At 39.3% G+C, this 24,936-nt stretch overlaps 1 protein-coding gene and 1 long non-coding RNA gene across 5 annotated transcripts; one reads left to right on the top strand and one right to left on the bottom strand.

Annotated features, from left to right (window-relative positions):
* Positions 1-7,188: 7,188 nt before the first annotated feature.
* Positions 7,189-21,727, bottom strand: LOC101169066 (phosphatidylinositol 4-phosphate 5-kinase type-1 gamma). Of its 4 annotated transcripts, none has more exons than XM_011486674.3 (18): positions 21,466-21,727; positions 17,847-17,875; positions 17,600-17,689; positions 17,382-17,512; positions 17,185-17,302; positions 15,720-15,872; positions 15,010-15,309; positions 14,702-14,901; positions 14,547-14,630; positions 13,872-13,920; positions 13,650-13,734; positions 13,398-13,571; positions 11,380-11,536; positions 10,669-10,737; positions 10,059-10,578; positions 9,458-9,532; positions 8,649-8,729; positions 7,189-8,537 (listed from the first exon to the last, which is right to left on the bottom strand). In XM_011486674.3, exons 1-18 carry the CDS (start codon positions 21,566-21,568, stop codon positions 8,523-8,525), a joined length of 2,433 nt encoding a protein of 810 aa, XP_011484976.1. In that variant the 5' UTR covers positions 21,569-21,727; the 3' UTR covers positions 7,189-8,522. The 4 variants fall into 4 exon arrangements, 3 of the variants coding, with proteins under 3 accessions (XP_011484976.1, XP_011484977.1, XP_004079345.2); XM_011486675.3 differs by lacking the exon at positions 21,466-21,727 and adding an exon at positions 18,273-18,389; XR_002292190.2 differs by lacking the exon at positions 9,458-9,532 and adding an exon at positions 9,870-9,904 and having other exon boundaries at positions 8,509-8,537; positions 21,466-21,726.
* Positions 21,495-21,964, top strand: LOC110016890. Its single transcript, XR_002292191.1, has 2 exons — positions 21,495-21,604; positions 21,668-21,964. It is a non-coding gene; the product is annotated as an uncharacterized LOC110016890 (long non-coding RNA).
* The last annotated feature ends 2,972 nt before the right edge of the window (positions 21,965-24,936 follow it).

Here is a 24,936-nt window from a genome sequence, read left to right on the forward strand (position 1 = left end):
AAGCATCACCTCAATAACTGACATAATGCCAGAGGCATTCCCACGGTAAGCCCGAGGAGGGTGACTGTCTGTCTGTATGCTGTGGGTGAGGGTTCAGTGATCAGCATGTGTGTGTGTGGGGTTTTATTTCAACAGAAACAGCAGATAAGAGTTTAAAAAAAGGTTTAAAGCAGAATAATCCACAAACACCTTAACACACTTTTTTAGATGATGGCGCTTTGAGTCTGTTCTCAAAATCTTGCATCCTGCTTTGTTTTTGTCCATATTTTAATAACTCGATTGGCTTAGCAGATTCAGGTGACTAAATACCCACATCACACACTGAGAGACACACAAGCAGCTGTCCAAGTTGGCAGGCCATGCACCTCTCATTATGCTGGTCAGTCACTCGTATCCTGGTTTCCTTTCCTCTGCTTCTGCTGCTGCTGCTGCTACTGGACAGGTAGCATCTGACACACATTAGCCTGCTATTAATGACTTCTGCTGCAGCCATTATCAAATACTTAGGTGGAAGCATGTCCCGTGATGGCATTTCTCCAGTGACACACATCCAAAGCTCTTTTTTAATCTAAATTTCTGCAAGCAACGCATGTTTTTGCAGGGCAAGGGTGGGTTTTTCGCTGGTGTGAAAGCTGTGTCAGCTACTGCCATTTACTTAGTTGTGTAAGAGAGGGACCCATAGAAGGAGAACTCGGTTGGTAATTTTTTTCTTGTTGTGGACTTAAAGATAGCTAAACTGCGAAAGGTGTCGCTAATTTTCAGTCTGATAATTTATACATTTTTAATAAAAAGGAAAACTTTGCTGTGCTCTTGACTAACAGTTACAATGTTTGCCAAGAAAAAGGCAAATTCAAGAGACACCAAGCTGTTCACCTTTGAAGTCCCCAATCATCTTTTGATGTATTTTAAATTATGATATGCCATTTTTAGGCTAGATCAAAAAAGCTGTGTCGTTTTCAAGGACATAGTTTATGCAGAGTGGAAGTGGTTCAAATTGGCCTCTGAGATGTTGGCGGGAACGTTGGCATGGAGTAAGCCTGCCTCCACTTCCATCATCTATTTTTTTTTCACAGAGGGGAGCAGGAAGCTTGTGACTTGCCATTGTAGGTTCAATGTCACACCTACAGGCTTTTTCCAACTCTGCTTTTTTGTCTGCTCCTGATTCACAGTGATTTGATCAAAGAAATGCTTAGATATGTAATTTTAAGCTACATTTACTTTTTTAAATGTCCTCCACAATCAGAAAAATGCCAAAGTAACCTGTTAAAAACACAATTTTTATCTGACTGGGTCTTTAAAGCTGAAAACCAGAAAGCACACTGTGTTTGTATTTCCGATCTCCGATCACAGACCTATTCTATTTTTCTTCAATTTTGCTTTTACCAAGATCCGAGATGAAAATTCTTCCATTTACAATTCCCAATCAAAGCCACTTCAACAAATTAAATAGGAGAGCAGACCTCATTCCAATATCAGCATGAGAGACATGAGGACTCCATCGCCTTCGATTTAAAGTCATGTGATGAGGGAATGATTGCTAAACTCTACAAGAGCACAACAGGATGAGAATGAGCTGGAGGAAATAAGAAGGTATGCAATTTTTTTAGTGTGTTTTTACTGAAGCTGGGCTGTTTTCTGTAGATCTAAAAGCCTCTCCACCATGTGGCAGTGACATTTTCGCAGAGCTCCTGGTTTAAACGCCCTCTGCAGAAACACCAGGCTTCATTTGTTTTCCGCACCATCAACCTGACTAAAGCCCACAAGTGACTGAACAGAGATGTATAGATGCATAAGACAGAACCACACTGTCAGACACAGTTTTGTCCTTCATCAACCCACCATTCCTCTATTTCCCCTTCATCTCATTAAGGAAGGATAGATGATCAATAAAGGAGAAGCAGTAGGAGGGGATTAGGATTAGAAATCGATGGCTTTGTTTTCTTGAGTCTGCCAAAGATAAACACTGCCTTAAGACACCGACGGTCTTTCACGTCTATTCACATACATGTGAGAGGGCATGCATTCTCCCTGCGTGGACAGACAGACATCTGGTAGCAGCTTCTCACACTGAGTTAAAAAGAGATGCTTCGATTCTTTCATAGCGCTTTGAAACAAAGGGGGGATGGGCTCTGATCCAACTTCAGGAATTTTCTGCAGCAACATTCAGCCAAGACTTCATCCAAGATCCCAGGTGATGACATTCTGCACTCAAACTGTTCGATATCCTGCACAGATGTATCCTAGGAACTGTTGAAGCACACACACGGAGCAGTGTGTGGGAGAGTTTGTACAGCAGCGATCAGAGACCGACTGCTGCTTCACATCAAGTCCCCTTTTCAGGACTCTGAGAATAGCTGCAGATGACTGATGGAGAGACAGTATAACAAGCTGGCTAAAAGAAGTGATGCTCCTAAAACCCTGAGTGGGCTGCAAGGAGTGAGGCAAGGCATTCTGGGAAGGTGAGGCTTCACCTCCCACACAGGGTTTCTGAAGCATAACCCCCCTTCCGCTTTGATGTGTCTCTGCGTCCTCTTCCCTTTCTTTTCACGTGCAGACACACAAACCGAACACTCACCCTGTTTGTTGTGGCTTTCGCCCCTCTCTCCTTTGAAAAGAACAAAGGCATCTGTCTGTGTTCCCTGCAGATGAAAGCTCGGCTTTGAGATGACCCATTCACCCCCGCTGCAGGTGCCGCCACTCCACAATTTTTCTTTAAATTCCATTTCATTTTGCAAAGGTTATTATCACTTGCCGATGCTAATGCGTACCCTTTTTGTCCCACAATTGTTTCTCTATATTTTTTTTAATAATAATGATGGCGTTCACAGTCACAGGTGCTGCAAGCAGGCTGTGTGGGGTAGGGGGCAGTGGGGTACTAACAAAGACATTCATTTCTTTTCAATAGATCTGATGTCTGTGAAAGTGTGCTGTGCCAAACCCCTCACAAGGTACCATGGGGGCCAGATGCCACTGTTCCACCTTTGCTTTCTAGTGCTGTGCCCTGTAAACCAGGCATGTCCAAAGTCTGGCACGCGGGCAAAATCCAGCTCACTTTCAAATTTCTACTGGCCGCAGGCTCCTGTCTTAAAATCAACAATATGTGGCCTCCAGCACTTTCTAAGAACTACAGTATTCTTTATTGTGATTGGCGGATTTTCGTTAAAAGCTGTTGTAAACATGTGGCTGTCTTTTGGTATAGTAGGTGTAAAGTTACACTTGTTTGACTTATAACGTTGAAATTGTTATTCTGCTGTTAAAACATCAGGGGCCGGTGTGTAGCAGCCAAACTGTGCAAATATTGCTTGTCCTGTTGGTGTCACCTTGATGGGAACCGACGTGTTAACTACAGGTGCAATCTGTCATTGGAGGTGATTTGATCCGAAGGAGCAAATGGTTTACGGCCATTTCAACAGAGTACCGTAAAAGAAATGTATTTGTAAGATATGGCTCTTTTTTCTTACTTGCAACAGTTGTCAGAGCCGTGAATCTTTTGTTATGAAGTTTTCTGAATGCACCAACCATTTCAGGACATGAGGCCAACACCACCACTACAGCTCAAACATTGGACTGAGCTACTACAATGACGTTCTTCTAAAATCAGACTTCTGAAAAAGTGCACTCATGCACAGCAGCTCGAAAAACATCTGCTTATTTCCTTTACACATGTAAATAGTCATCCTGACTTTGCACAATGCACAATGCAATGCATTACAAGTATTAATAGTCCAAATGCAAAAATGCAATTGTATTGTTACATACTGAACCATTTTGCAGCAGTCTGTCAAAAGGTAGAAGTTTTTATTAGGATTTTTAATATGGAATTTTCCTTTATCCTCTCATTTGTGCGCTAACTCTGGCACTGCAAAATTGCCTGGATACAAAATCGTTCTCACCCTGTGTGTGCTGTTATTGTGCATTCAACAATGAAGAAATAGCAAAACCTTTTTAAAATTCCAACAAATGTTTGAAAGGGAAAATATTCTGGACACACATGAATAGATAAACAGTGTTTTAGCTGCATTTTTAGCAATGGATAACAGCACATTTCAGGAATTATGACAAAGAAAAGGAAGAAAATATTATTTTAAAAATTAATCTATGCATTACGGGATGGTATCTTCGTACGGAGCCCGTGTCCTGACATTAAGATATAAAAATATATCTTGTTCCCACAGATTAATATCTTGTTCCCACAGGTTATTATGTCGTTCGCACGAAATACTATTCCGTTCCCACAAGATACTATTCCGTTCCCACAAGATACTATTGCGTTCCCTCAAAATACTATTCCGTTCCCTCGAAATGATTAACTCGTTCGAATGCAATAATTATGTCGTTCGAACGCAATAATTAATCCGTTCGAACGCAATAATTATTCATGTCATAAGTCATTCAGGCAGATATGCTCTCTGTACGCCGGCAAAACTAAGCCGCTTTCAGCGGTAACTTCCGTGTCTCTGTGACCCATATTCGTCACTGGCCAATCATTGGTCTTGTTGTTAGACCTTGGTCACAGGGACACGGTGATTGGCCAGTGATTGGCAGCAAAGCACGCTGGGAAACATGACGTACTGCTATTGTTGTTATGCTACGAGCTAAAGGTAAGTGCTTTTGGCGAAGCAGCCAGCTTAATATGATATTTTTCAGATTTTCATCGAGAAAATAACAGATCGACCATTCTTGCTTTTATTTTTACCCCTATTGAATGCTCACAGAGACACGGAAGTAGCGGCAGGAAGCGGCTTTTGCAGCAAGATGACTGAGAGCGTACATCACCATGTGAATAAACGTGAATACGATGGATGCTTTTGTGCTTTTTGAAATAAATAAATCTGTTCTCTAAACATCCTGCGTGTCTTCAATGCAATGTAATGAGACACACACAGACAGAAATGTGAAGGTATCTGCTGTAAATCTATGACGTAAATTAATAACAGGAAATGATCGGCTAGTCAGTTAGCATGTAGCCTAATAGCCTTCGAATGTAAAGATACTGACTGCTAAAGTTAATAAAAGACAAGTCCTGAATATTATTATTCCTATTCGACCCTAAACTACAATATCAGCTGTCTGACAACAGACCAGCCAGTTGCCCAAATGCCGGCATACATCAAAGAGCTCTGCGGCGGAGCTAGTAGTAGCCTAGCAGGAGCTATCGTTTGACAAAGCAGCCTAGTTATCATAAATCTTTTGATATTTTTCTTATATTCATTGAGACGGTAATAAAGTGATCATTTTTGTTTTTCATGTTCCTTTTTTGAACGAATATGGGTCACAGAGACACGGAAGTTACCGCTGAAAGCGGCTTTTGCCGGCGTACAGAGAGCATATCCGCGTGAATGACTTATGACGTGAATAATTATTGCGTTCGAACGGATTAATTATTGCGTTCGAACGACATAATTATTGCGTTCGAACGAGTTAATCATTTCGAGGGAACGGAATAGTATTTTGAGGGAACGCAATAGTATCTTGTGGGAACGGAATAGTATCTTGTGGGAACGGAATAGTATTTCGTGCGAACGACATAATAACCTGTGGGAACAAGATATTAATCTGTGGGAACAAGATATATTTTTATATCTTAATGTCAGGACACGGGTTCCGTATCTTCGTGTCTTAATACTTTAAAAAAAAGTTTCAAAAAGTGAAACTGTCAAGGGTACAGGTGATGAAGAAGGTCTTTTTAGTTTAAATTTAGGGAGAAGTCGTTTGGTGCAGGAAAGATACTGTGTGTCTGTGAGTGTATGTCTGTGTGTAAAAGGACAATTGCATTCTGGGTCAGCTGGGCAGGTGGCTGCTGATCCTTGTCCATCACACATTCCATCATGGTCTGTCATGGCTGACTCGTCTCCATCAGTGACATTTGCAACCATCTCTTGAAGCACACACATCTTTGCAGCGGCACGCACAGAAAGCTTTACATTCACTCACAGCACGTTTACCATCATTTGATTGCATTAATGGCATGACTTTAAGTTCTGTATGAGATGTGTTAAAGGGCCTATACCATGCAAAATCAATCTGTGGAGCTCTTAACCCTTGTGCTATTCTAGGCACTTTAACATTGGGAGTTGGGTCATCTAGACCCACTAGACAGTGCGCTGAACCTTTTTTCTTCAATGATTTGTGATCTTCACTGGTGTCCATGGATTACATGAAATCTTTCCACCTTTATCCACCTTTGTCATGGTAGGGAAAACACGTCAATGTAAGGGTGGGGTCATCTAAGATGGAACAAGGGTTAAGTGTGTTATAATATTCACTAAAAGAAACCCCAAAGCGGTATTTTGAACCCATCACGCATTTTCATCCTCTAAAAACCTGCGCTCTGAGCACCAGCCCCTCCCAACCCACAAAAACTAGTAAGTTCTCCCATTGTGACGTAGACAGGTGAGGAACCGCCCCTTCCAGGAAGAGTCTGCCCTCCCAGCACTGCCCCCAGGTTAACACACACACCCACTTTCTCCACAGAGCTCGTGGTGATTGGCGTACATGCTCAATATGCAGATCCATCTTTGCAAAAGTTTGGGTGCTGTTTGTTTTCATGTGGAAGACGCAGAGACGCTGCTGAGGCCGGCTCTAGGTTGACGTCATAAAATGGGCGGCACCCACATGGAGGGAAAGGCGAAGCCTCAGAGATAGAGTCTTCTTACTTCCTGGTTTGATATGAGCTCCGGAAAACAAATATTTAAATTTTAGAAATTCATTCTTTTGTTCGCCAAAGGTGATATATTATCATATACATGGATATTGTTTACCATAATAAGCTTAAGAATAGCATGGTATAAGCCCTTTAAAGAGGGGAAAGGCCATTTTTGCTGGGTTCAGTCCCTTTTCTGTGTGGACTATCAAATTGTTGAGATTCCAGGTGCTGTTGATTAGTTATTGCCAGCCTCAGTGAAGAAATATAGTCAGCTGAATGTGTCAAAATGAAATATGAGGCTTTAAATATGAGCTTCACTTTTATGACCCATCAGGAACACAATACGTTGATTCACAACCTACAGGTGGCACCTTTTGTGGCAACCTGCCACTGTGCAATTTCATTTCAAAATGCAACAATAAATGTTCAAATAACCCAAAGGTGTAAATAGTCCTACAAAATAAAATGCAAATGACCTTTTTAGATGCTGTGGTGCCATCTGCTGGACTGAACTTGCTTCACATCCACAAAAAGGAAGTGACTGACATTTTACACAACATACTTTTTTATTGTATTTTTCACAGTGGTATGCTACACTTACAGTTGCCTACAGTTAGGCCGGTTAACATCAGCAGATTGAAATAATAAAGTACCTTGGTAAAGAAGTGATTGCAAACACATACAGCGACATTTACATTGAGTCATGTCTCAGCAGGAGTGTCCATGAGCATTTTCTGCAAAACCACTTACATAAACGGCCTTTTACCGACAGACATGCTTCCAGCTGGTTTGAACTCTCACAGCCCAAAATCACAAAACCTTTTCACAAACTGACAAACAGAGAAGTCTGGATAGTTGCTGCCAGTCGTGTGCATGCAAGTACATGCACACACAGAAACTGAAGGGCAGTTCAGACTCCTAAGCAGGTGCTAAAGCACTTCCATATTAACAACACAAAACCAACATTCCCTTGTTTTCTTCATTCCTGCATCGTGTTATTTTTGCTGCAAATATTTGCTGTTCACTCGTGAATTAAACCTTTTAATGTTTGAATTTGAAGGGTTGTCCGTTGCTTAGTTTTCCACTTTTTCTTTGACTGCACATGACAACGTAACAAATTGGCAAGAAAGGCAATTTCAACAAAACCGTTTTACTTTTACAGCAGAGGTTGCAAAGTGGACCGCTGGAAGAATAAGAAACACTGTACACACGGCACAGAAAACAATACCTGTGACAAAATACTTAAAACACGGACTTCAAAAAGTCGTTAGCCCACATGTACGAATATAAAGTGCTGTAATGGAAATTCACAGAGCTGGCATGCTCCTGGCAAAAAAAAAAAACACTTGGAAGAAATTTTGATTTAACATCAGATTGAAGAGAAATTATTAACAGGTATTGCATAGGCAGAGCTGGAGAGAAATGTGTCTTTATATCCTTCAAATTCCACAATCCAAATTATAAAAATAAAATAGGAATATATATAATTACATGATTTCAAATCTATTGAAAATTTCATTGTGTTGTGTAAGTTGAATCAGATGAAGTCTGTGGACTTGGGGTCCTGACAAAACTCCATGACAGCGCTTCTCATCTGATTGAACCATCCAATTAATGTTTCTGCGCTTCATGACAGTTTGAATTGTTCCAGAATCGGGGCGTTTGTATTGCTTGTTGATATGTTGTGAATAACTCTGTCTGTACTTCCCCTACGATGTGTCAAAATTCATAATAGCACTCTTACAATTGAGAGCATCATCGTCGAGTTGACACCTTACGTCTTTGTTGCTGTTGTCAAAGCAGGCTCCCACATGTTGCTTTAGCAGCTCTTACTGTCCTTAAAGGCGTGCAGCATTTTGCATGTGGTGAAATATCATTACTGCTCCTTCCACTGAAAGAAAGAGGAAGACATTTAAAACAATTAATATCTGATTTTGTTTTACAGGATAATTTAATATAAAGTATGCATGTGTTTCCGATAAATCATAAATGGACTCTGAACCTCATTTTCTCCGTCTGAGCCTCTTCTGGACTCTGAGCTGCAGTGCAAAGGAGAGTACACCCAGCTCCGGTCCTCCTGAGTCTGCAGTTTGGACAATGGGCCAGCAGAGGGCAGCAAAGAGATAAAAAAGAGCAGAAAGGGAAAAAAATGATCACAAGAACAAAAAAACATCTGTGTCTATTGAATACAAGTAAAGCTGTATTGAGAAAAGCTTGTTCCTTTGAGCTGTGGTGATGATATCCCTGACGTCTGTGAACGTTTGGATCATAATCTAATGTAAAAAAGGCTCTCATCAGCGTTACCATCAAAAGAATTTTCGGGTAGATTGGATTATGCTATTTTTAGTTTTAAACATTTTACAGGTTTTGCATGTTCACCTGAAAAGGTTCTATTTATTTATTTATTTGTATTATTTTTGAACAATTAATTTGGTTTATACATTTTTACAGTTTATCAAGAGCACTAAAAGTTTCTGAAGTGCAACTTTTGAGAAGAGGTTTCATTAATACATACATTCCATTCAGTGCTGACAGTTGGAAAGAAGTGTCACAATAGCTCTAATCCAACAGCAGCACAGTAAGTGGACATTGCACATATAAATGTTTGATTTATTGTAAAGAAAATGCAGAATGAACTTAAAATTTCTAATTATGAGCCTTTAGATGAACAAGTTCAGTTTACTTTAGGTGTAAAATTCCTTTTTAAATGTTTCTAAACTGGACAACAATGTCAGTTTAAGTGGAGCCTCTGCGGCCAAAGAAACATTGATTAGTGTTTCAAATGACTTTCAAGCTTGGCAGGTGACTTACATTGTAACTTGAGCTAGAGTTAAGCTTACGGCGGCCCAGAACTGGAGAATAAACCCAATATCTGCCATCTGCATACTGGTGCACAGAGAGATGGAGGAACACACAGGCGCACGCACAAAAAAGGGAATGAAAACAAGATATGAGCTGATGGAAGGAGGAAATGAAAGACTCAAACATGAAGTGATTGTAAAGACAAGCAACAAAGGACAGATGAAAAGCCAACAGATGTTCATTGACAGGAAGCATGGAGGCAGATTGACAGATATACTTCATGCTAAATAGAAGAGAAGCTGTGCTTTACAGATTTGACCAAAAGCACGAGCTGACTGAAGCCTCATGCTGCATGGAAAAAAGCCTCTCAGGCAGCAAAAGCATATGTCATAGAACGTGCAGAACACACAACCCTCCTCACCATCATAATTCTATCACGCTGTCCTGACTGGGCCACTGAATCGAAGAGAAGTAGAAACCCAATGAAGCAAAGTCATGTGATGGATTTACATCTCCTTCTTCGGTTAGGCCAACTTTACTTTTATTTATTTTTATTATTTGTCATTGAGCAGTTTTCAAAAATCATTCAGATGTGACGTCAAGGACTTACAAAGTAAATGTCCGAAACTTGCACCTCCCCGTCCAGAGAATCGTGGCTGCTGGACACGGAAAGCTGATTGCGTGGTGCGAGCGCCGCCCGCTGCGGCGGCTGGGGGCTTGAAGAGGCAGAGGAAGGAGGCGTTGATAGGAGAGGCTGAGAGGAGCTTTGGGTAGATGACTGAGTGGACGAGGGGCAGATAGGAGTAAATGCTGATGATGGAGGGAGGGTGGTGGTTTGGGGGGCCGAACTTGTTAATGCAGATTGTGCATCTGAGCGAGAGGCTGTGGAAGGGAGGGTGAACGACTGAGCAACTTCACAAGGATGGATGGAGGATGGAGGAGTGGAAGAGGATTGTGGAGCACAGTGAGAGGAGGAAGAGGCTGAATTAAAGGAAGGGGGAAGAGTAGAGGAGGAGTACGCAGAGGGACAACTGGCAGAAGTGGAAGTTGATGAAGCAACGTGAGTCTGATCAGATGATTGCTGGCTGGAAGAGGTCATCTGTGTGAGCTCAGTGCTCTGAGGGATTTTGCTTCATAAAGAAAAACAAAACATAGATTAAAGACAAATCTGTGTCTTGGATTAAATTGTTTGGACTCCCTTAATTTCTGTTTTCGAATACCTGAGCTCCACCTCTACAGTGATGGTGTCCTGTCTGTCACCGTGCACCTCAACCACCTCTTTTTGTGATCTGAGGAAACAAACAAATAAAACAGAAAGCTCACAATGTGATGCATATCAACAGAGCCCAGGACAAGACATTAAAATTAACATTTTATTAGCACTTTGTGCGTGCAAGGCTAACTTGTGTGCACAAAATGCTAAATCGAGTGAACAATTTATATTAGTTTTTTTCATGTCATGTCCAGGGCTCCGTAGTAACCCACATGTAGGAGTAAAGTAAGGATGACTGTCCTTCCTGATCATTTGAAAACACAGAAAAAATCTTGCAAAAGACCTTCAGTTACAAATTCTCTGGGGGGGTTTAGGGGAAGGAAAACGATTAAGGGCTTGCCCACCGTTCTTTGGGTTGGGGTGTTGGTGTTACCATCATTAACATTGCATCATCAACTCACTTGTTAACGCAAATGTACATGCAGGCGTGCGGCGACACGTTCAGGAACACTCAGTAAATCTCCCACTGGCAGTACGAGTGTGTCCTAATACCTACAGTTTGTTTGAAACAGTTTGTTTTTTTTCCGGTTCATCATGCCTTTCAGTTTTACTCATCTGATGTCAATGCTTCCCACAATCCCATCCCCATAAAAACTGTCAAACGCATACCAGTGAAATGTTTGTGCAACTGTTGGATAGAGAAAAGAAATTCTCTCACCTGGCAACATTTGGGGATTGCGCTTGTCTCCTCTGGCGGGGGTGCTCCGGCGTGTCAAACGGGGTCGTCGGCAAAGAGTTGTTGGATGAGAGAGTGGTGGCTATGGACGCTGTGGTGGCATCTTCAAATGAGGGAGGGGTGCAGGGGGGCTCCTTCCCTGTATTGCATAAATTTATGGGTTTAATGTAAGACAAGCAGCAAGAATTATTAATTTACTTGGAATGATTAGAAGCACAGATTACATTGAAAAAGCCCAAACAACAGACAATGATAAAGTACTAACAAATAAAACAGCCTTTTTTTATGTAGATTTATAAAAAGCTTAACAATTTTAATATGTTTTGGTTTGTCCCCTTCATGGCGTATGTCGCTAATTGGCAAAGTAACATCAAATGCAGGACTTCACTTCATTTAATGGTACATTGTATGTCAAACATGAAAGAATATTTTCTATATTATTGAAAATGAAGTCAGGCATGAAAGGGTTAATAATTGATTATATTAAAAATGTGTTACACTGAGTCTAAACATTACATTGAATGTTTGAGATTATGTGTGTCCACCTTTTTAATTGGATTTCCTTCATAAGGCAAGGCAAGGCAAGGCAAGTTTATTTGTATAGCACAATTCGTACACAAAGTAATTCAAAGTGCTTCACAAAACAGAAAAATGCATTAAAATCACAATACATCATAGAAATAATCAACGTAAAATTTACTTTAAAAGAAAAGAAAAAAAAAAATTTGAAAATTGATTTAAAAATAAAGGAAGGAAAGGAAAGAAAAGTGCAGATAGGACCTTTCAGTCATATACACGGCTAAACAGAAATGTTTTAAGTCTAGATTTGAACATGAACACAGAAGAGGCCTGTCTTACGACTTCAGGGAGGCTGTTCCAGATTTTAGCTGCAGAATATTGAAACGCTGATTCCCCTTGTTTAGTTCTGACTCTGGGAATCAACAGGAGGCCGGCCCCTGAGGTCCTCAGAGTACGAGATGGTTCATATGGCACTAACATGTCAGAGATGTACTTTGGTGCGTGGCCATGGAGAGACTTGTACACAAGCAGAGCTGCTTTGAAGTCTATTCTTTGAGGTACAGGGAGCCAGTGCAGAGACCTGACCACAGGACTAATGTGATCATACTTCCTGGTTCTGGTCAGGACTCGAGCAGCAGCATTCTGGATGTACTGAAACTGTTTTACAGCTCGTTTGGAGAGGCCGGTGAGCAGGCCGTTACAGTAGTCTAACCTACTGGAGACAAATGCATGAATAAGTATCTCCAGGTCTGGCTTTGACACTATGTTTTTGATTTTGGCAATGTTTTTCAGATGGTAAAATGCCGCTGATGTTACTGACTTATTAATAATAGATAAATAGTTTTCCCTAAATGCAGGATTTGTACCTTTCATAGTTTTGTTGTTTCTTTCTGTCTTCAGGTCTTATTTTTCATGTACAGGTAATCAAATCATGTTCAGGTTCTAGATTGTGTTCACTTCCTTTGCACACAGTTTCAGTTGTGATCATTCATAGATGTTTCTATTTTTAGATTGTTTGACCTCAGTCTATTACGTTTATGGTCTGGAGTTAGTCAGAGTCAATATTTCTGGTTTACCACCTTCTTATCCGTCTGGTTTAAAGGTTTCCTACAGTTCAGAAATGTTTAAGTCTGGTTCTTCATGTCCTGCTTATGTTAGTTCATTAAAAATGTTTGCATTTCTGCCACAAGCTTTGTTCTTCTGCATTTCCTTTCTCCATTATTATTCTGCAGACAAGGATACTTTATTTTAAGCGTGTTTTGGAAATCCTTCAAATTCAATATTTTTGTAATGTTTATCCATATTTAGATTTACTACTGCCGTTTTACTCTATTTATGATTTCACGTTTGTAAAAATCTAATTTCATTTTAAGCTTTAGAGAAAAAAATTGGGCATAAAATGGTTAAAAACACTGATGAGGATCACTTCTTTTTATATCTGTATTTGATTTTAAGTGAGTCTAGTTTGCGGTGTATCTTACCGTTATCCTCCAGAACAGGAAAGTTGTGTGCCCCTCTTAGGTTCTCCAGATTGTCCAAGTTTTCCTGCCTTTCATCACTCAGCGAGCGACGCTGCCCAACTGAACCAGCTCCAGTACCGGACTTGTACATGGAGAGCTGCCCGCGGCCTCTTTTAGATGGTGACGATCGCAGTGCTGCAAGAGGGAGATGCAGTTAAGCTGTCCTCCCTCCAAGAAAATTGAGCGTTTGGGTGAGATCTCAAGAAAACTCACAGCAACTCTTCTTGAAGACGATCGTGCTGCAGAACTTGTAGAACCTCTCAGCATAGAAACCTGGCCGGTGAACCGATACCGTATCCTGTAGTTGTAAAAATGTTGATTAAAATGATGCTAAATCAGTCAAAATCATTAATTAGAATGTATTTTAAGGTACACATGAGGTCTGCTTTGCCTCATTGAAATCAATCCCTCAAAAACTACAGAAGAGTTACTCACTCCATCATGGATGAGAGACTTCCAAGAATGCTCTATTTTCTTAATAAGCCTGCAAGAAAAATGTTTTTTGATTACAAATACAAAGAAGGCCCACATGCTCTGCTTCTAATGTTTCCTGAGGACATATTGAATATTTTAAAATATCTTGAAGCAATATATTCTGAATGTCGAGTCAGATTAAAAGTAAAGGCTCCACATCAAAACTTAACAAATGTACAAAGTTTTCAAAATACAAACATACAATTTTAAGCTTAATTTACTTTATTCACGTCCTCCATCAGAAGAAAAACGCTACAAGAACATGTTAAAAACACCAAAGCCACAATTTCCATTAAAGTGGGTCTTCAAGCATTTTTTATTTTTATTTTTGTAATTGCTCTTGACTGAAACAATACCAGTAAGAAGTTATCAGTAATGGAGGGGTAATACCCTGGAATTTTTTTTGTCTCAAGAACAAACCCTTTAATAACTTTTGTAAGAAATGTTCAGTAATTTCCAAAGACTTTTTTTCTTTTTCCCATTTTTGTCATAAACATCTTTTCTAAAGCACCTTTAGAGGTTTAACATTTCAGAATTTATCCTGACAGTGAAATTTCAACAAATAGTTAAAAGTATTCAAAAGATTTATGTGTATGTTTAATGTGTAAAAACTTGAAGCACTTTTTTTGAACAAACCTGTAGGATTGCAGGATGTCGATGATCCCGATGAACAGCAGAAGGTGCTCTCCTTTACTGCTGACGGCTGGAATTCCCCCCATGCTTCACAAAGGAAAGAAATATGAATCCAATGTGCATTAGGATTCAAGGCATTCTGAAAGGATATGTCTTACGTGTCATCGTGGTCCAAAGTGTCTCTGCATGTGGAGCCACCCTGTATTGATTCCATGGCAGTGGTATAAAAGGCTCTCTGCCCCGCAGGCTTCTTCTCCTCACCACCTTCTGACTGGGACATTTGCTCTTTCTCTGCTATGCTTTTGTTGTGGACGCCAAGCAGCAAACTGTAGTCCATGATCTTAAAACTCTCAAGAACCTAACAGGAGACAATTTATTATATTCCAAAGTGATCTGTAATAATATAAAGCAGAGCTAGAGCACTTAGGAATTAGCAATAGGAATTGAAAGTTTTTTTCTTTCTCACCAGGCAGTCTCTCTGCAAGGTTTTGACCAAAGCGTTGTATGTGTCCTGGTCCAGATTGAGGCCCTCGGGAACGTCGCTCAGAAAATCCAGGTCCTTGAAAGTTGGCTTGGACTTCTCTCTTTCCTTCTTTGATGCTCGTCTCTTGTACGTTGAGCCCTTCAGGTCGAATTTAAGGTGCATGCGCACTGAGCGGGGTAAAATATTGTTCATCACAGCAACTCGGATGTTTTTGCCTCCACACTGGACGCAATAGAGGCCAAAGAACTTTGGTAGCAGAGTTCGAGGGTTCTGGTTCAAGTTCTGGAGATGAAAGAAAAGACATTAACTCTGTGCAACACTCAGTGATATGCACCTGCACAACAGCGTGACTTTTAAACAAGCTTTAGCAGAAACCTATGTAGTCCTGTGTGCATGCTTAACCCATTAAGGAGTATTAGAAGAAGCTCCTTTCTTCTAACCATCATGAAGCCACCTGCTGACGTCACAGTTCACTGAGGGCCAACTCCAGGGGGTTGGATAAACAGGATTAAGGTGGCTAGAAGTTTCTGTAGCAGTATTACTCTTAAGCGCTCACTCAACTACACAAAAAGCGTACACCGACACGTGCGTTGAACTTTTAAAAGCGACTGACCACACTCTCACAAAGCATAGTAGTGGTGTTGAGACGCATTTTAAAACAAACTACAGCTGGAGTGACACGCTTGCCTTACCATATAGTATCCAGGGAGCAATTTCTGTAGAAACTCAGCCTCCTTGTGCATGACAGTCTTGATGATGAACTCATCGTCACGGGTTACATAGAAAATGGAGCCGCTTGCCCCTGGATTTGTCAACTCAATCAGTGCCTCATTGCACAGAGAATACTAGACAAAGTCACAAGAAACAAACAGATTTAAAATGATAACTTAGTACATAACTAGTACAACCCCAGATTTATTTATGCTGCTGGGTATCACTAGTTTGGCTTAAGATAAATTTTCTCAAAAATGACAATTGAAGGTTTTGGAAAATATGTTAATCATACTAAAAACCAAACCTAATTCAATAGCCTCGTTCAAGCTAAAACTGCAGCTGTGATCTCTCTGTTAAGAAAAAATGTAAATACATAAAGCCATCCTGAAAGCAAACTTCATTTAAAAGGTTTATCCACACTAGCTGCAAACTGCCAGACTGAGTGTTTCAGCTAATTCATTGAATTGATTTGGATTTTTATTATAAAAAGTTATTTTAGGGTACAAATAGACACAAACAGGAAATAATCGATCTTCATACACTGATGAAAAGTAAATTCTAAGACACAAAAGAACCACTGCCTTAGGACAACAGTAGTTTAGCTACAGTGCTAATTCTGGGATATATATGCTCTAGCTGTGCTAAAACGTTGATTTGTATGCATTGTTCTAATTAAAAAAAATAAGAATTAAAGCAATAATATGTTCATAAAGAGAGTGGGAAGAAGCCTACTCCCCTTAAAGCTACCCGTTGTGGGTAGGATCACAATCAAATGATTCTAAATTACGTGAGGTTTATTAACATTTAGAAAAGTTCTTTATTGTTATAGTCACCCTTACAAACTCCCAGAACAAAACCAATTCAAAAGCAAAGAATGTGATCAACATGGATAGCTAGTGATTACAAAGCACCCTATTCATTTGTAAATTCATTTTTCAATCTATTGCATCTTTATTATTAAACCTTTGCATTTTATTTTTGAGTTTAAAATGTCTGAACACTGGTTCATTCATCATCTTTTTCTGTATTTCCTCAATGAATACAATATTGCCATGTAAAACATATTTAATTTGTGTTTTCCTCATATTGATATTTCCTCCATCAGGTTTTAAGAAACTTTATGTATTTGTAGTAATATTTCTTATCCCTTTTATACATAACTTTGCACGAGGAGTAATAAAATAAAGCTTTACTCAAATGGCACAGCAAAGCCAAGCAGATTCATGAATGTCGTGACGGCCACTACTTAAACATGAAAAAGAAAGTCTCCACTAATCTGCCTTTGGAACAGGTGCAGTTTGAACTTAAACGAGTTATCCCCCACGCTGCAGGTCACTCAATTCAAGTGAGTAGGGAATGTGAGTGAATTGTGATATCAACAGAGATGAATGAATTGTGTCACATTTTCAGTATTATGAGTTTTTAATAAAATTACTTTCTCACCAGGTAGTCATCTGGTCGGATCCCAAAAAGCTCTCTGAAATAGCGGAACGCCACCGGGGCATATGTTTTAAACCTGAAGTCTGGGTAGTGGTGAGCTGGGGTGAGGTTACTGCCTTCACTGGAAAGAGAGTTTCCACAGTAAAATAAGCAAATGAACGCTTTACACTCAATTGCACATCTATTTATAAAGACGTCACCTTGGGAAGAAAATGCTTTCAACCACGTAAAAATCCTGCATGAGAACATCTCTCTCAGGTTTGGAGCTGAGGTTTCCAACAGTATATCCAATCCCCAACTGGATAGCCCCTTTCAGAGCAGAGGATGAAGTCTAGAGGTGGTGAACAAATAAAACAGCTAAGCAAAATATGATAGAAAGTCGCTAAGGAAAAACCAAACTGTTAAATAAAGAAGGAACCTTCTTGTACGATGTTTCTCCAGAAGCATCTACTCTCCTGTGCCCGATCTTCTTCTCACGATTTGGGTCTGCTCCAAAGGGGGATGGCATCTAAGAAAAAATATGACCGATCATAATTTGGTATGCAATATTTTATACAAATAATATTTTATTCAAAGCATGGGTTGAATTGTATTAAACAAGATGCCAAAACAGAGAATTGAGATGGTGACACCGGACAGGTGGATCATGTGTTGTGTGCCCTCACCTCTGTCAACTGACTCTGCTTGGCTGAATCTGAAAGACAGAAAGAGGAGACACATTAGGATGTGTCAAACCTCATACATTTTTAGCACTGGTTTTGATTTGGCTACTGCAAAGTGTTGCAAAAAAAAACAGCTGTTTTGAAGACCGATTCAAAAAACATTGAACTGGTTAAGCAATTCCTCAGCTTTAACATATTCAGTGTCCAGGGATCTGCAAAACATAAAAACTTATTTCAAAGATTTCAATTATTCTGATTATTAAAGAAATTAATCACACAAAATAAAAAAATAGTTGTTATAACCTCTGCATGTAACTATAACTAAAGATTTCATGAATTGTAAAGGAAAATACTCATCAGTCAGCAGAAGACATTGCTGTTTTTTCAAGATAACTTGCCATACTCAAAATAAATTGGTGTTTAACTCACCGACAGAAACCTTTTTAGTCTGATGACCCACAGAAGAAATAGAAACAGTGCAGCAAACCACAACAAACAGTCAGAATAGTGCAGTTCAGTATTTCCTATTCCAGGACCAGTGACCAGATTTGTACAGACAAGGTAGAAAAAAAAAGACTATTGGATTGACTTCCTCTCTAATCCTTGTTTTGTCATTGGTTGGAGTTTCCAGCTCATCTCACCAACCAATCATAGGTGAGGATTAGGAAGACTTTTCCAGCTGGCATGAGGAGCCAAGCTAGACTCTGCGCTTCTGCATAAAGGGATGAGAGAGCAAGAGGGACAAGAAACGAGATCACACCATTTCAGAGTAGCATCCTGGTGCTACAAACTCTGTCCCATGTGTGATTTTGGAATTCTAAAAAACTGTAAGACAATATCATTCAGCTGATACTCATTAGCATCACCCGAATTACATCTTTTGATGTATTTTAAAAGCGCTCCCAGTGGTCTATTCATTGTGATTATGCAGTTTTTATGCAATATCTTAAAAACATGTGTCGTTTTCTGGGACATCATTTCTGCTAAAGTTCTTAAGAAATTTGCCATTAAGTTGTTGGGGCTGTAAAGGCGTAGCAAACCTGCAAAACCCTTTTCTATCGCCCATAACTGAGAGCTCTTTGTTTACACACTCACCTGCTAGCTTCAAGCCCCTCACACCCCCAACCCAACATTACCAATGCAACTTAAATGACGAGCAATATTGGAGCCATCCAGCCGTATTGATTCACATGAGACTAGTCACCTACAAGCAAATGCATTGGAAGGGAGCAGAGCAGGGAGCTTGTGGCCCACCCTGCATATTTTCTACGTGACAAATAAGTTCCTTTTTAAACTGCATTTTTCGTCAGTTCCTGATTCACAACACTTAATGAGTAATAAAGATATACTCAGAAATAACATTTAAAGCGGAATTTTTTTATACGTCTTCCATTATCAAAAAAATGCTACAAGGACATGTTAAAAAGACCGAAAACATTGTTTTTATTGGAATGGGTCTTTAGGATGACTTTAGCTTTAAACCAATAATGGAAACTTTAACAATCGTTTTAAAATAACCCATGGTTAAACAAATCTTTTTACAATTTCATTTCCTCACACAAAAATCTGTATGCCACTGCTTTGTGTCCAGCTGGCAATCTGCTGCACAATTTTTGGTGATATGTCCCTTTTTTTTCATTAGTATGTCTTTTATAGCAGGTTAACATTTAATTGACTTACTGTGCATTTAAACGTACACTTATACAAATCAATTTAAATATTAGTTAGCTTTTTTGAATCTGAGTAAACTGTATTTTAGGTATGGACATTTTGTTCTGCCGCTTTTTACATATTTACAAGCTGAATAATGTAGCTGTTTGTCCTCTGTTGTGTTGTTATTTATGATAAAAACTTTCTATTTTAGTCTGACAGTTAAAAAAAATGTTTTATAACATTCTGTAATTTTGATGGATTGACTAATATGAACAAAACTCCAAAAGTCTTGAGATAAAAGAACAAAATCTATCAAAAATCAAATCTACCAAACAACATTTATTTAAATGGATAGTTTGTTCAAAAGCATGTGCTGCACCATGTTTATCACATAAATCTTTATAGAATGTATTTATAGAATTCAGAGAACTTCAGGGTCCAAGCAGATATAATTTAAACCACAAAAACAAGCCTTTGTGTTTTGATTCTCCTTTTGTTCTGGCATGTTTTCAGTTCACTTCCTGTTTTATTTTGAAAGGTTCCTGTGTTGTACTTTGGTTTTGAGTTTTACTATGGTCCCCATCTGTGCTGATTGTGTTCACCTGTATCTGGTCAGTCCTGTTTGTATTTAAGTCTTGTCATTCCCTTCCTCCTGTGCTGGTCCATTTTATGTTCTTCCCCTGTTTAGTGCATTTCGAGTGTCAAGTTTTGTTTTGCCTGCTTAAGCAGTGGTTTTTGTTTGTAGTTTTGGATCTATTTAAATATCCTGTTGCCTGAAACCTCCTGCCTCTCCTCCTCTCTGCGCATGCATGGGTACATCCTCAGCCTTCTGTCCCATACCCCCTTGTGCTTGCAACTTGCCCAAAAAAAAGCAAAAATGACATGCCTAAAAAAGATTTGGTCATTACAGAAATAAGAAAAAAACATCTTCCGGATACTCTTAATATACGATTTTAGGACTCTGACATGACAATAAGGCCTGCTCAACAGGATGTTCCCACCTGTAACCTGCAGATTAATTCTGGAACAATGAGCAGGATTGTAGGACAGACACTAGCAATGTCTTCTGGGGATTAGGGTCAGGCAGTATAATGTGTCAACAAGCAACAGACAGAACAGCCTCTCTGTGATGTTAGTTATGTGTATGTGCGCAATGACTTGGTGTGAGGCAGCTGATTTGGGAAAGACGACCGAACACATGTACGTTCACTAAAGGCTCATTTACTTGTGTAATGGTATCTCCCGAGTTTAGGCCTTCAGGGTTTAGTGTGGGTGTGTGACATGGAAAAGAGGATTAAATATTACTCCTCATCTGAGAAAACAGTGGACTCTTTTTTTCTTATGACATTAATTTGACACAAAAACAGGCCCTGATGAAGATCCCTCCAATGTATTTGTGCACAACTTTGATAGCATGAGCTGCAAGCACTCTGCAACACTTCCTTTTGCATTTCCTGCATTTTCACAGAAGATTATGGAATGATTTACATTTGTTATATAATGCACTCTGCATTCAAGTACAGGATAAAAGAGGATGTAAGAAATGTCATGACACTGAAGTTAGGACCAAAGAGTGCAGTGAAAGAACAGCTGTCCATCAAGTGCAAGAAAAGCTGCTCATCACGGAAGCTGCTCAGTTTTAACTCAATTTAACAACGTGTACACATTTCTAATGTGCACTTTGTTTTCTGCCTCCTGTGAGCCACTGACATTTAAACAGAGCATGTGTGTCTTGAGCCCTGACACTGTTATCTAACAAAGCAATGTATTATTCATTTGGACAAGCACTGGAGTTGCCCAATTATTCATCCAGCAGTTTTGATGCACTATTTTACGTTTTTGGTGCCAATAATTGTTTATAATAAGGCTGACCAAACATGACTCCACACTGACACCAGAAGCTGGGTCTGGATCTCCACAGAACACACCAGGAAGTGCATTATGATCTCAGACAGACAAATATACAAACCAGTGTCTCCGAATTCAAGCTGTTGGCAGATGCTGACGGCCCCATCCTCATTCCAGCTTCCATCACTGCCGGTTTCCGCAGTTCCGGCGTCCATCTCCTGCATGGCTGCAGACGCAGACGCGTCCTCAGATGGAAGCAGGTGATGCCGGATTCATCTCAAAACTCCGAAATGAATTTCTATGTTCTTCATTTTCGCCTGCAGAATGCATCATTCCCGTAGAGCCGATGCTGTCATGCTCCGATCCAGCGGTGCCGCTCATCCCCACCGCGGCTGTGCGTCATCAATTTCTCATGCAGTGTGTGCGGGTGCCGCCGGTCACGAGACACGCAAAAGCTTGGCCTACTTCGAGGTGCAAAAGCTCGTTGACATAACATTTAAAACAGAAGGCATAGATACAAAAATAAATCTTTCATTAAATGAAATACAAAATGTTGATTAAAATTCTCATTCATCCATGTGATGTCTATTTGAGTAATTAAAATCCATTAATTGATGTGGACACATTTAAGCAAAGGTTTTGATGATTTACTATTCAAGTATACTCAGATGTGTTTTTTAATAGAAAGAAATGCATCAAAAACGATATTGGCGAAGCAACTGTTACTCTAGATCAATTTTGAGGCAATTATTGTATACAATTATTGAACACAATTCCATTCGTATCATATTTGATACATGGATTTCTGAGACCCGGTGTGGGTACCGGATCGACTCGGGCTGCCGGATGTTCTCGACGGTAACACCAGTTGGACAAACTACTTAGCGAGCGATTTTACGTTTAGCGATTTTAATACTTAGCGACGTCGTACCCATCTAAGGAATTTTTGAGGATTCGTTTTGGGTTTGAAGAGAATGACTGCAGTTTTTGTTTGAATGACATTCAGACGGTGGATCATTTATTCTTTAACTGTGGAATTATAAAAACAATTCTTAATATCCTGATATTGCAAGGAAAGTTTTATATACACAAAAATAAATTTTTGAAGACCAAACCACTTTTTATAACATTTAGAGCTCTGTTTTTACTTTGAATCACTTCATTATATGAAAAAGAAGAATGGCTTGAAATTGCTTAGTTTTGTTCAGAAATACAAACTTCACGAGTACCCCTAACTAGTATTAGACTATTTAGATTGGTTCTATGTTCCTTTATTTTATTTTTATTTTACTTGTGTTTTTATTTATTTGTGTGTTATGTTTATTGTTTCTTTTTTTTCCTCTATTCTTTATTTTCTATGTTAATACGTTGTGTTTGGCAATGGTGACTGATCTTCGAGGTAAGGTCAAATATATTGTTATTGTTTGTTATTTAATGTATGATAGCTCAACTGAGAGGCAGAGGCAGCAGAAGGGCTTTTCTTGCTCATTTTCAAAATGGCTGCTTCAGTAAGCTGTTAATATTGGGCAGGGCTTTCCTAGGAAAACTCTTAAAAACTGGTTTTGGGACTTTTCTGTTTTGGAGAGGATTGCACATTTAAGCCCTTCAGGTTGTATCTGCCGCACCCTACACATCTTTTTCCCACAGTTGGGCCTTTATATTTTCTAGTCTTCTGTTACAGAGTTGTCAGATTCCAGGTCTCTAGGGCTAACATCCTGCTGGTTTTCAGAAACCCTGCCCCAACTGCTTCTGATTACCTTGGTCAGGGGTGTTTTACCAATGACAATGGACCATGCCCGGTTAGTTGGAAAATATGCAGGACACAGGTGCTTCCAAACACTTGGCGGGAAATGTTTAATTAATTTTCAAACTTTATAGTGAGAATACCTCATCTATTGTTGCTCAGTTTTAAATGACTAATTGCTGTATTGAAATGAAGCAACAGTCGTGTCAATATTTCTGCATCTTAAACTAACATTGTCGTGAACAAAAACATACCAAATCACCCAATGAATCATACAGTAATTGATGCTAGGCTTATTTATATCTGATATTAAATAATTGTTTTTCATCAAAGGATTTAAAAAAAAAAAAAACATCTGAATTTCCCCCCCAAAAACTATATTTTATGTCAATTCTTTTGAAGTGGATTAATAACATAATGATGACAATAATAATAATAAAAATAATTATTATTCATGTTTGTGAGGCGATGTGACTTATTAAACTATTTTACATAACTTTAAGTGTGCAGTCAAAGTCCTGAGAAATCCATTATTTCCTACAACTTGTGATGAATAAGCTGAAACTTCCCATAAGCTGTTAAATAAGACATTGGGCAGAGCTTTCATAGGAAAATTCTTAAAAACTGGTTTTGTGACTTTGCTGTTTTGGAGATGATTGCACATTTAAGCCCTTTAGGGATTTAAACATCTTTTTCCGATGCATTTTGGCCTTTTATCTTTTCTAGTTTTCTGTTAAAGAATTGTGTAAGATTCCAGGTCTCCAATGTTAGGTTGGGGGTGTGAGGGGCTTAGAGTTTGACACCTGTATAATTCATAAAGTTAGCCTCTCCTCAAAAAGGCGGTCTTGATTTCACAGCTGTCACTCGTTTTAGTCAAAACCGTTGATTATGAAATACTAGCAGTTTGTTCCTAAAACTGCACAGAATAAAGATGAACTTGGATTATAAAAATATTGGACAGTGATTGTTGGATTATTAAGGATGTTTTTTTCTCAAACATCCCAGATGGTGATGGTTGTACAGTGTTGGACAAAATTGTTGGTACCCCTCAGTTAAAGAAAGTCCACAATGCTCACTGAAATGATTTGAAACATTCATAAGTAACAATAAATTAAAATTTATTGAAAATTAAATGATCAAAATCAGCCATTGCTTTTGAGTTGTTTAACAGAATTATTTAAAAAAAAAAAAACTAATGAAATACGGCTGAACAAAAATTATGGTACCTCCATAAAAGACAGAACTAAATGCCCAGTGGGTAATGATGAACTCGGGTATGTCCTTTAATTGACATCATAGCTGTTTTCAAACCCATAATCAGTCAGTCTGCCTATTTAAAGGGAGACAAATAGTCACGTTGCTGTTTGGTGAAAAGGTGTGTACCACACTGAACATGGACAACAGAGAGCGAAGGAGAGAATTGTCCCACGACATTAGAAACAAAATTATAGACAAACATCGTAAAGGTAAAGGCTATAAAACCGTCTCTAAGCAGCTTGAAGTTCCTGTGACGACAGTGGCACATATTATTCAGAAGTTTAAGACCCACGGGACAGTAGCCGACCTCCCTGGACGTGGCCGGAAGAGGAAAATTGATGACAAATTGAGGAGACTGATAGATTGAACTGTATCCAAAGAGCCCAGAACAACCTCCAAAGATATTAAAGGTGAACTCCTAGATCAAGGTACATCAGTGTCAGATCACACCATTCGTCAATGTTTGAGCCAGAATGGACTTCATGGGAGACGACCAAGGAGGACACCACTGGTGAAAGGAAATCATAAAAAAGCCAGACTGGAATTTGCACCAATGCATGTTGACAAGCCACAAAGCTTCTGGGAAAATGT

This window comes from Oryzias latipes, chromosome 17 (assembly GCF_002234675.1).
Source record: "Oryzias latipes chromosome 17, ASM223467v1".
NCBI lineage: Eukaryota > Metazoa > Chordata > Actinopteri > Beloniformes > Adrianichthyidae > Oryzias > Oryzias latipes.

Bases quoted from the DNA above. Each gene is read 5' to 3' on its own strand.
- LOC101169066 (XM_011486674.3), bottom strand. From the start codon at position 21,568: ATGCAGGAGATGGACGCCGGAACTGCGGAAACCGGCAGTGATGGAAGC. The intron at 15,873-17,184 runs GTGAGAAAGTAA...GACTTTGTCTAG, and splicing joins TCCGACCAGATGACTACCTG to TATTCTCTGTGCAATGAGGC. The intron at 13,572-13,649 runs GTGAGTTTTCTT...TCCCTCTTGCAG, and splicing joins CGTCTTCAAGAAGAGTTGCT to CACTGCGATCGTCACCATCT.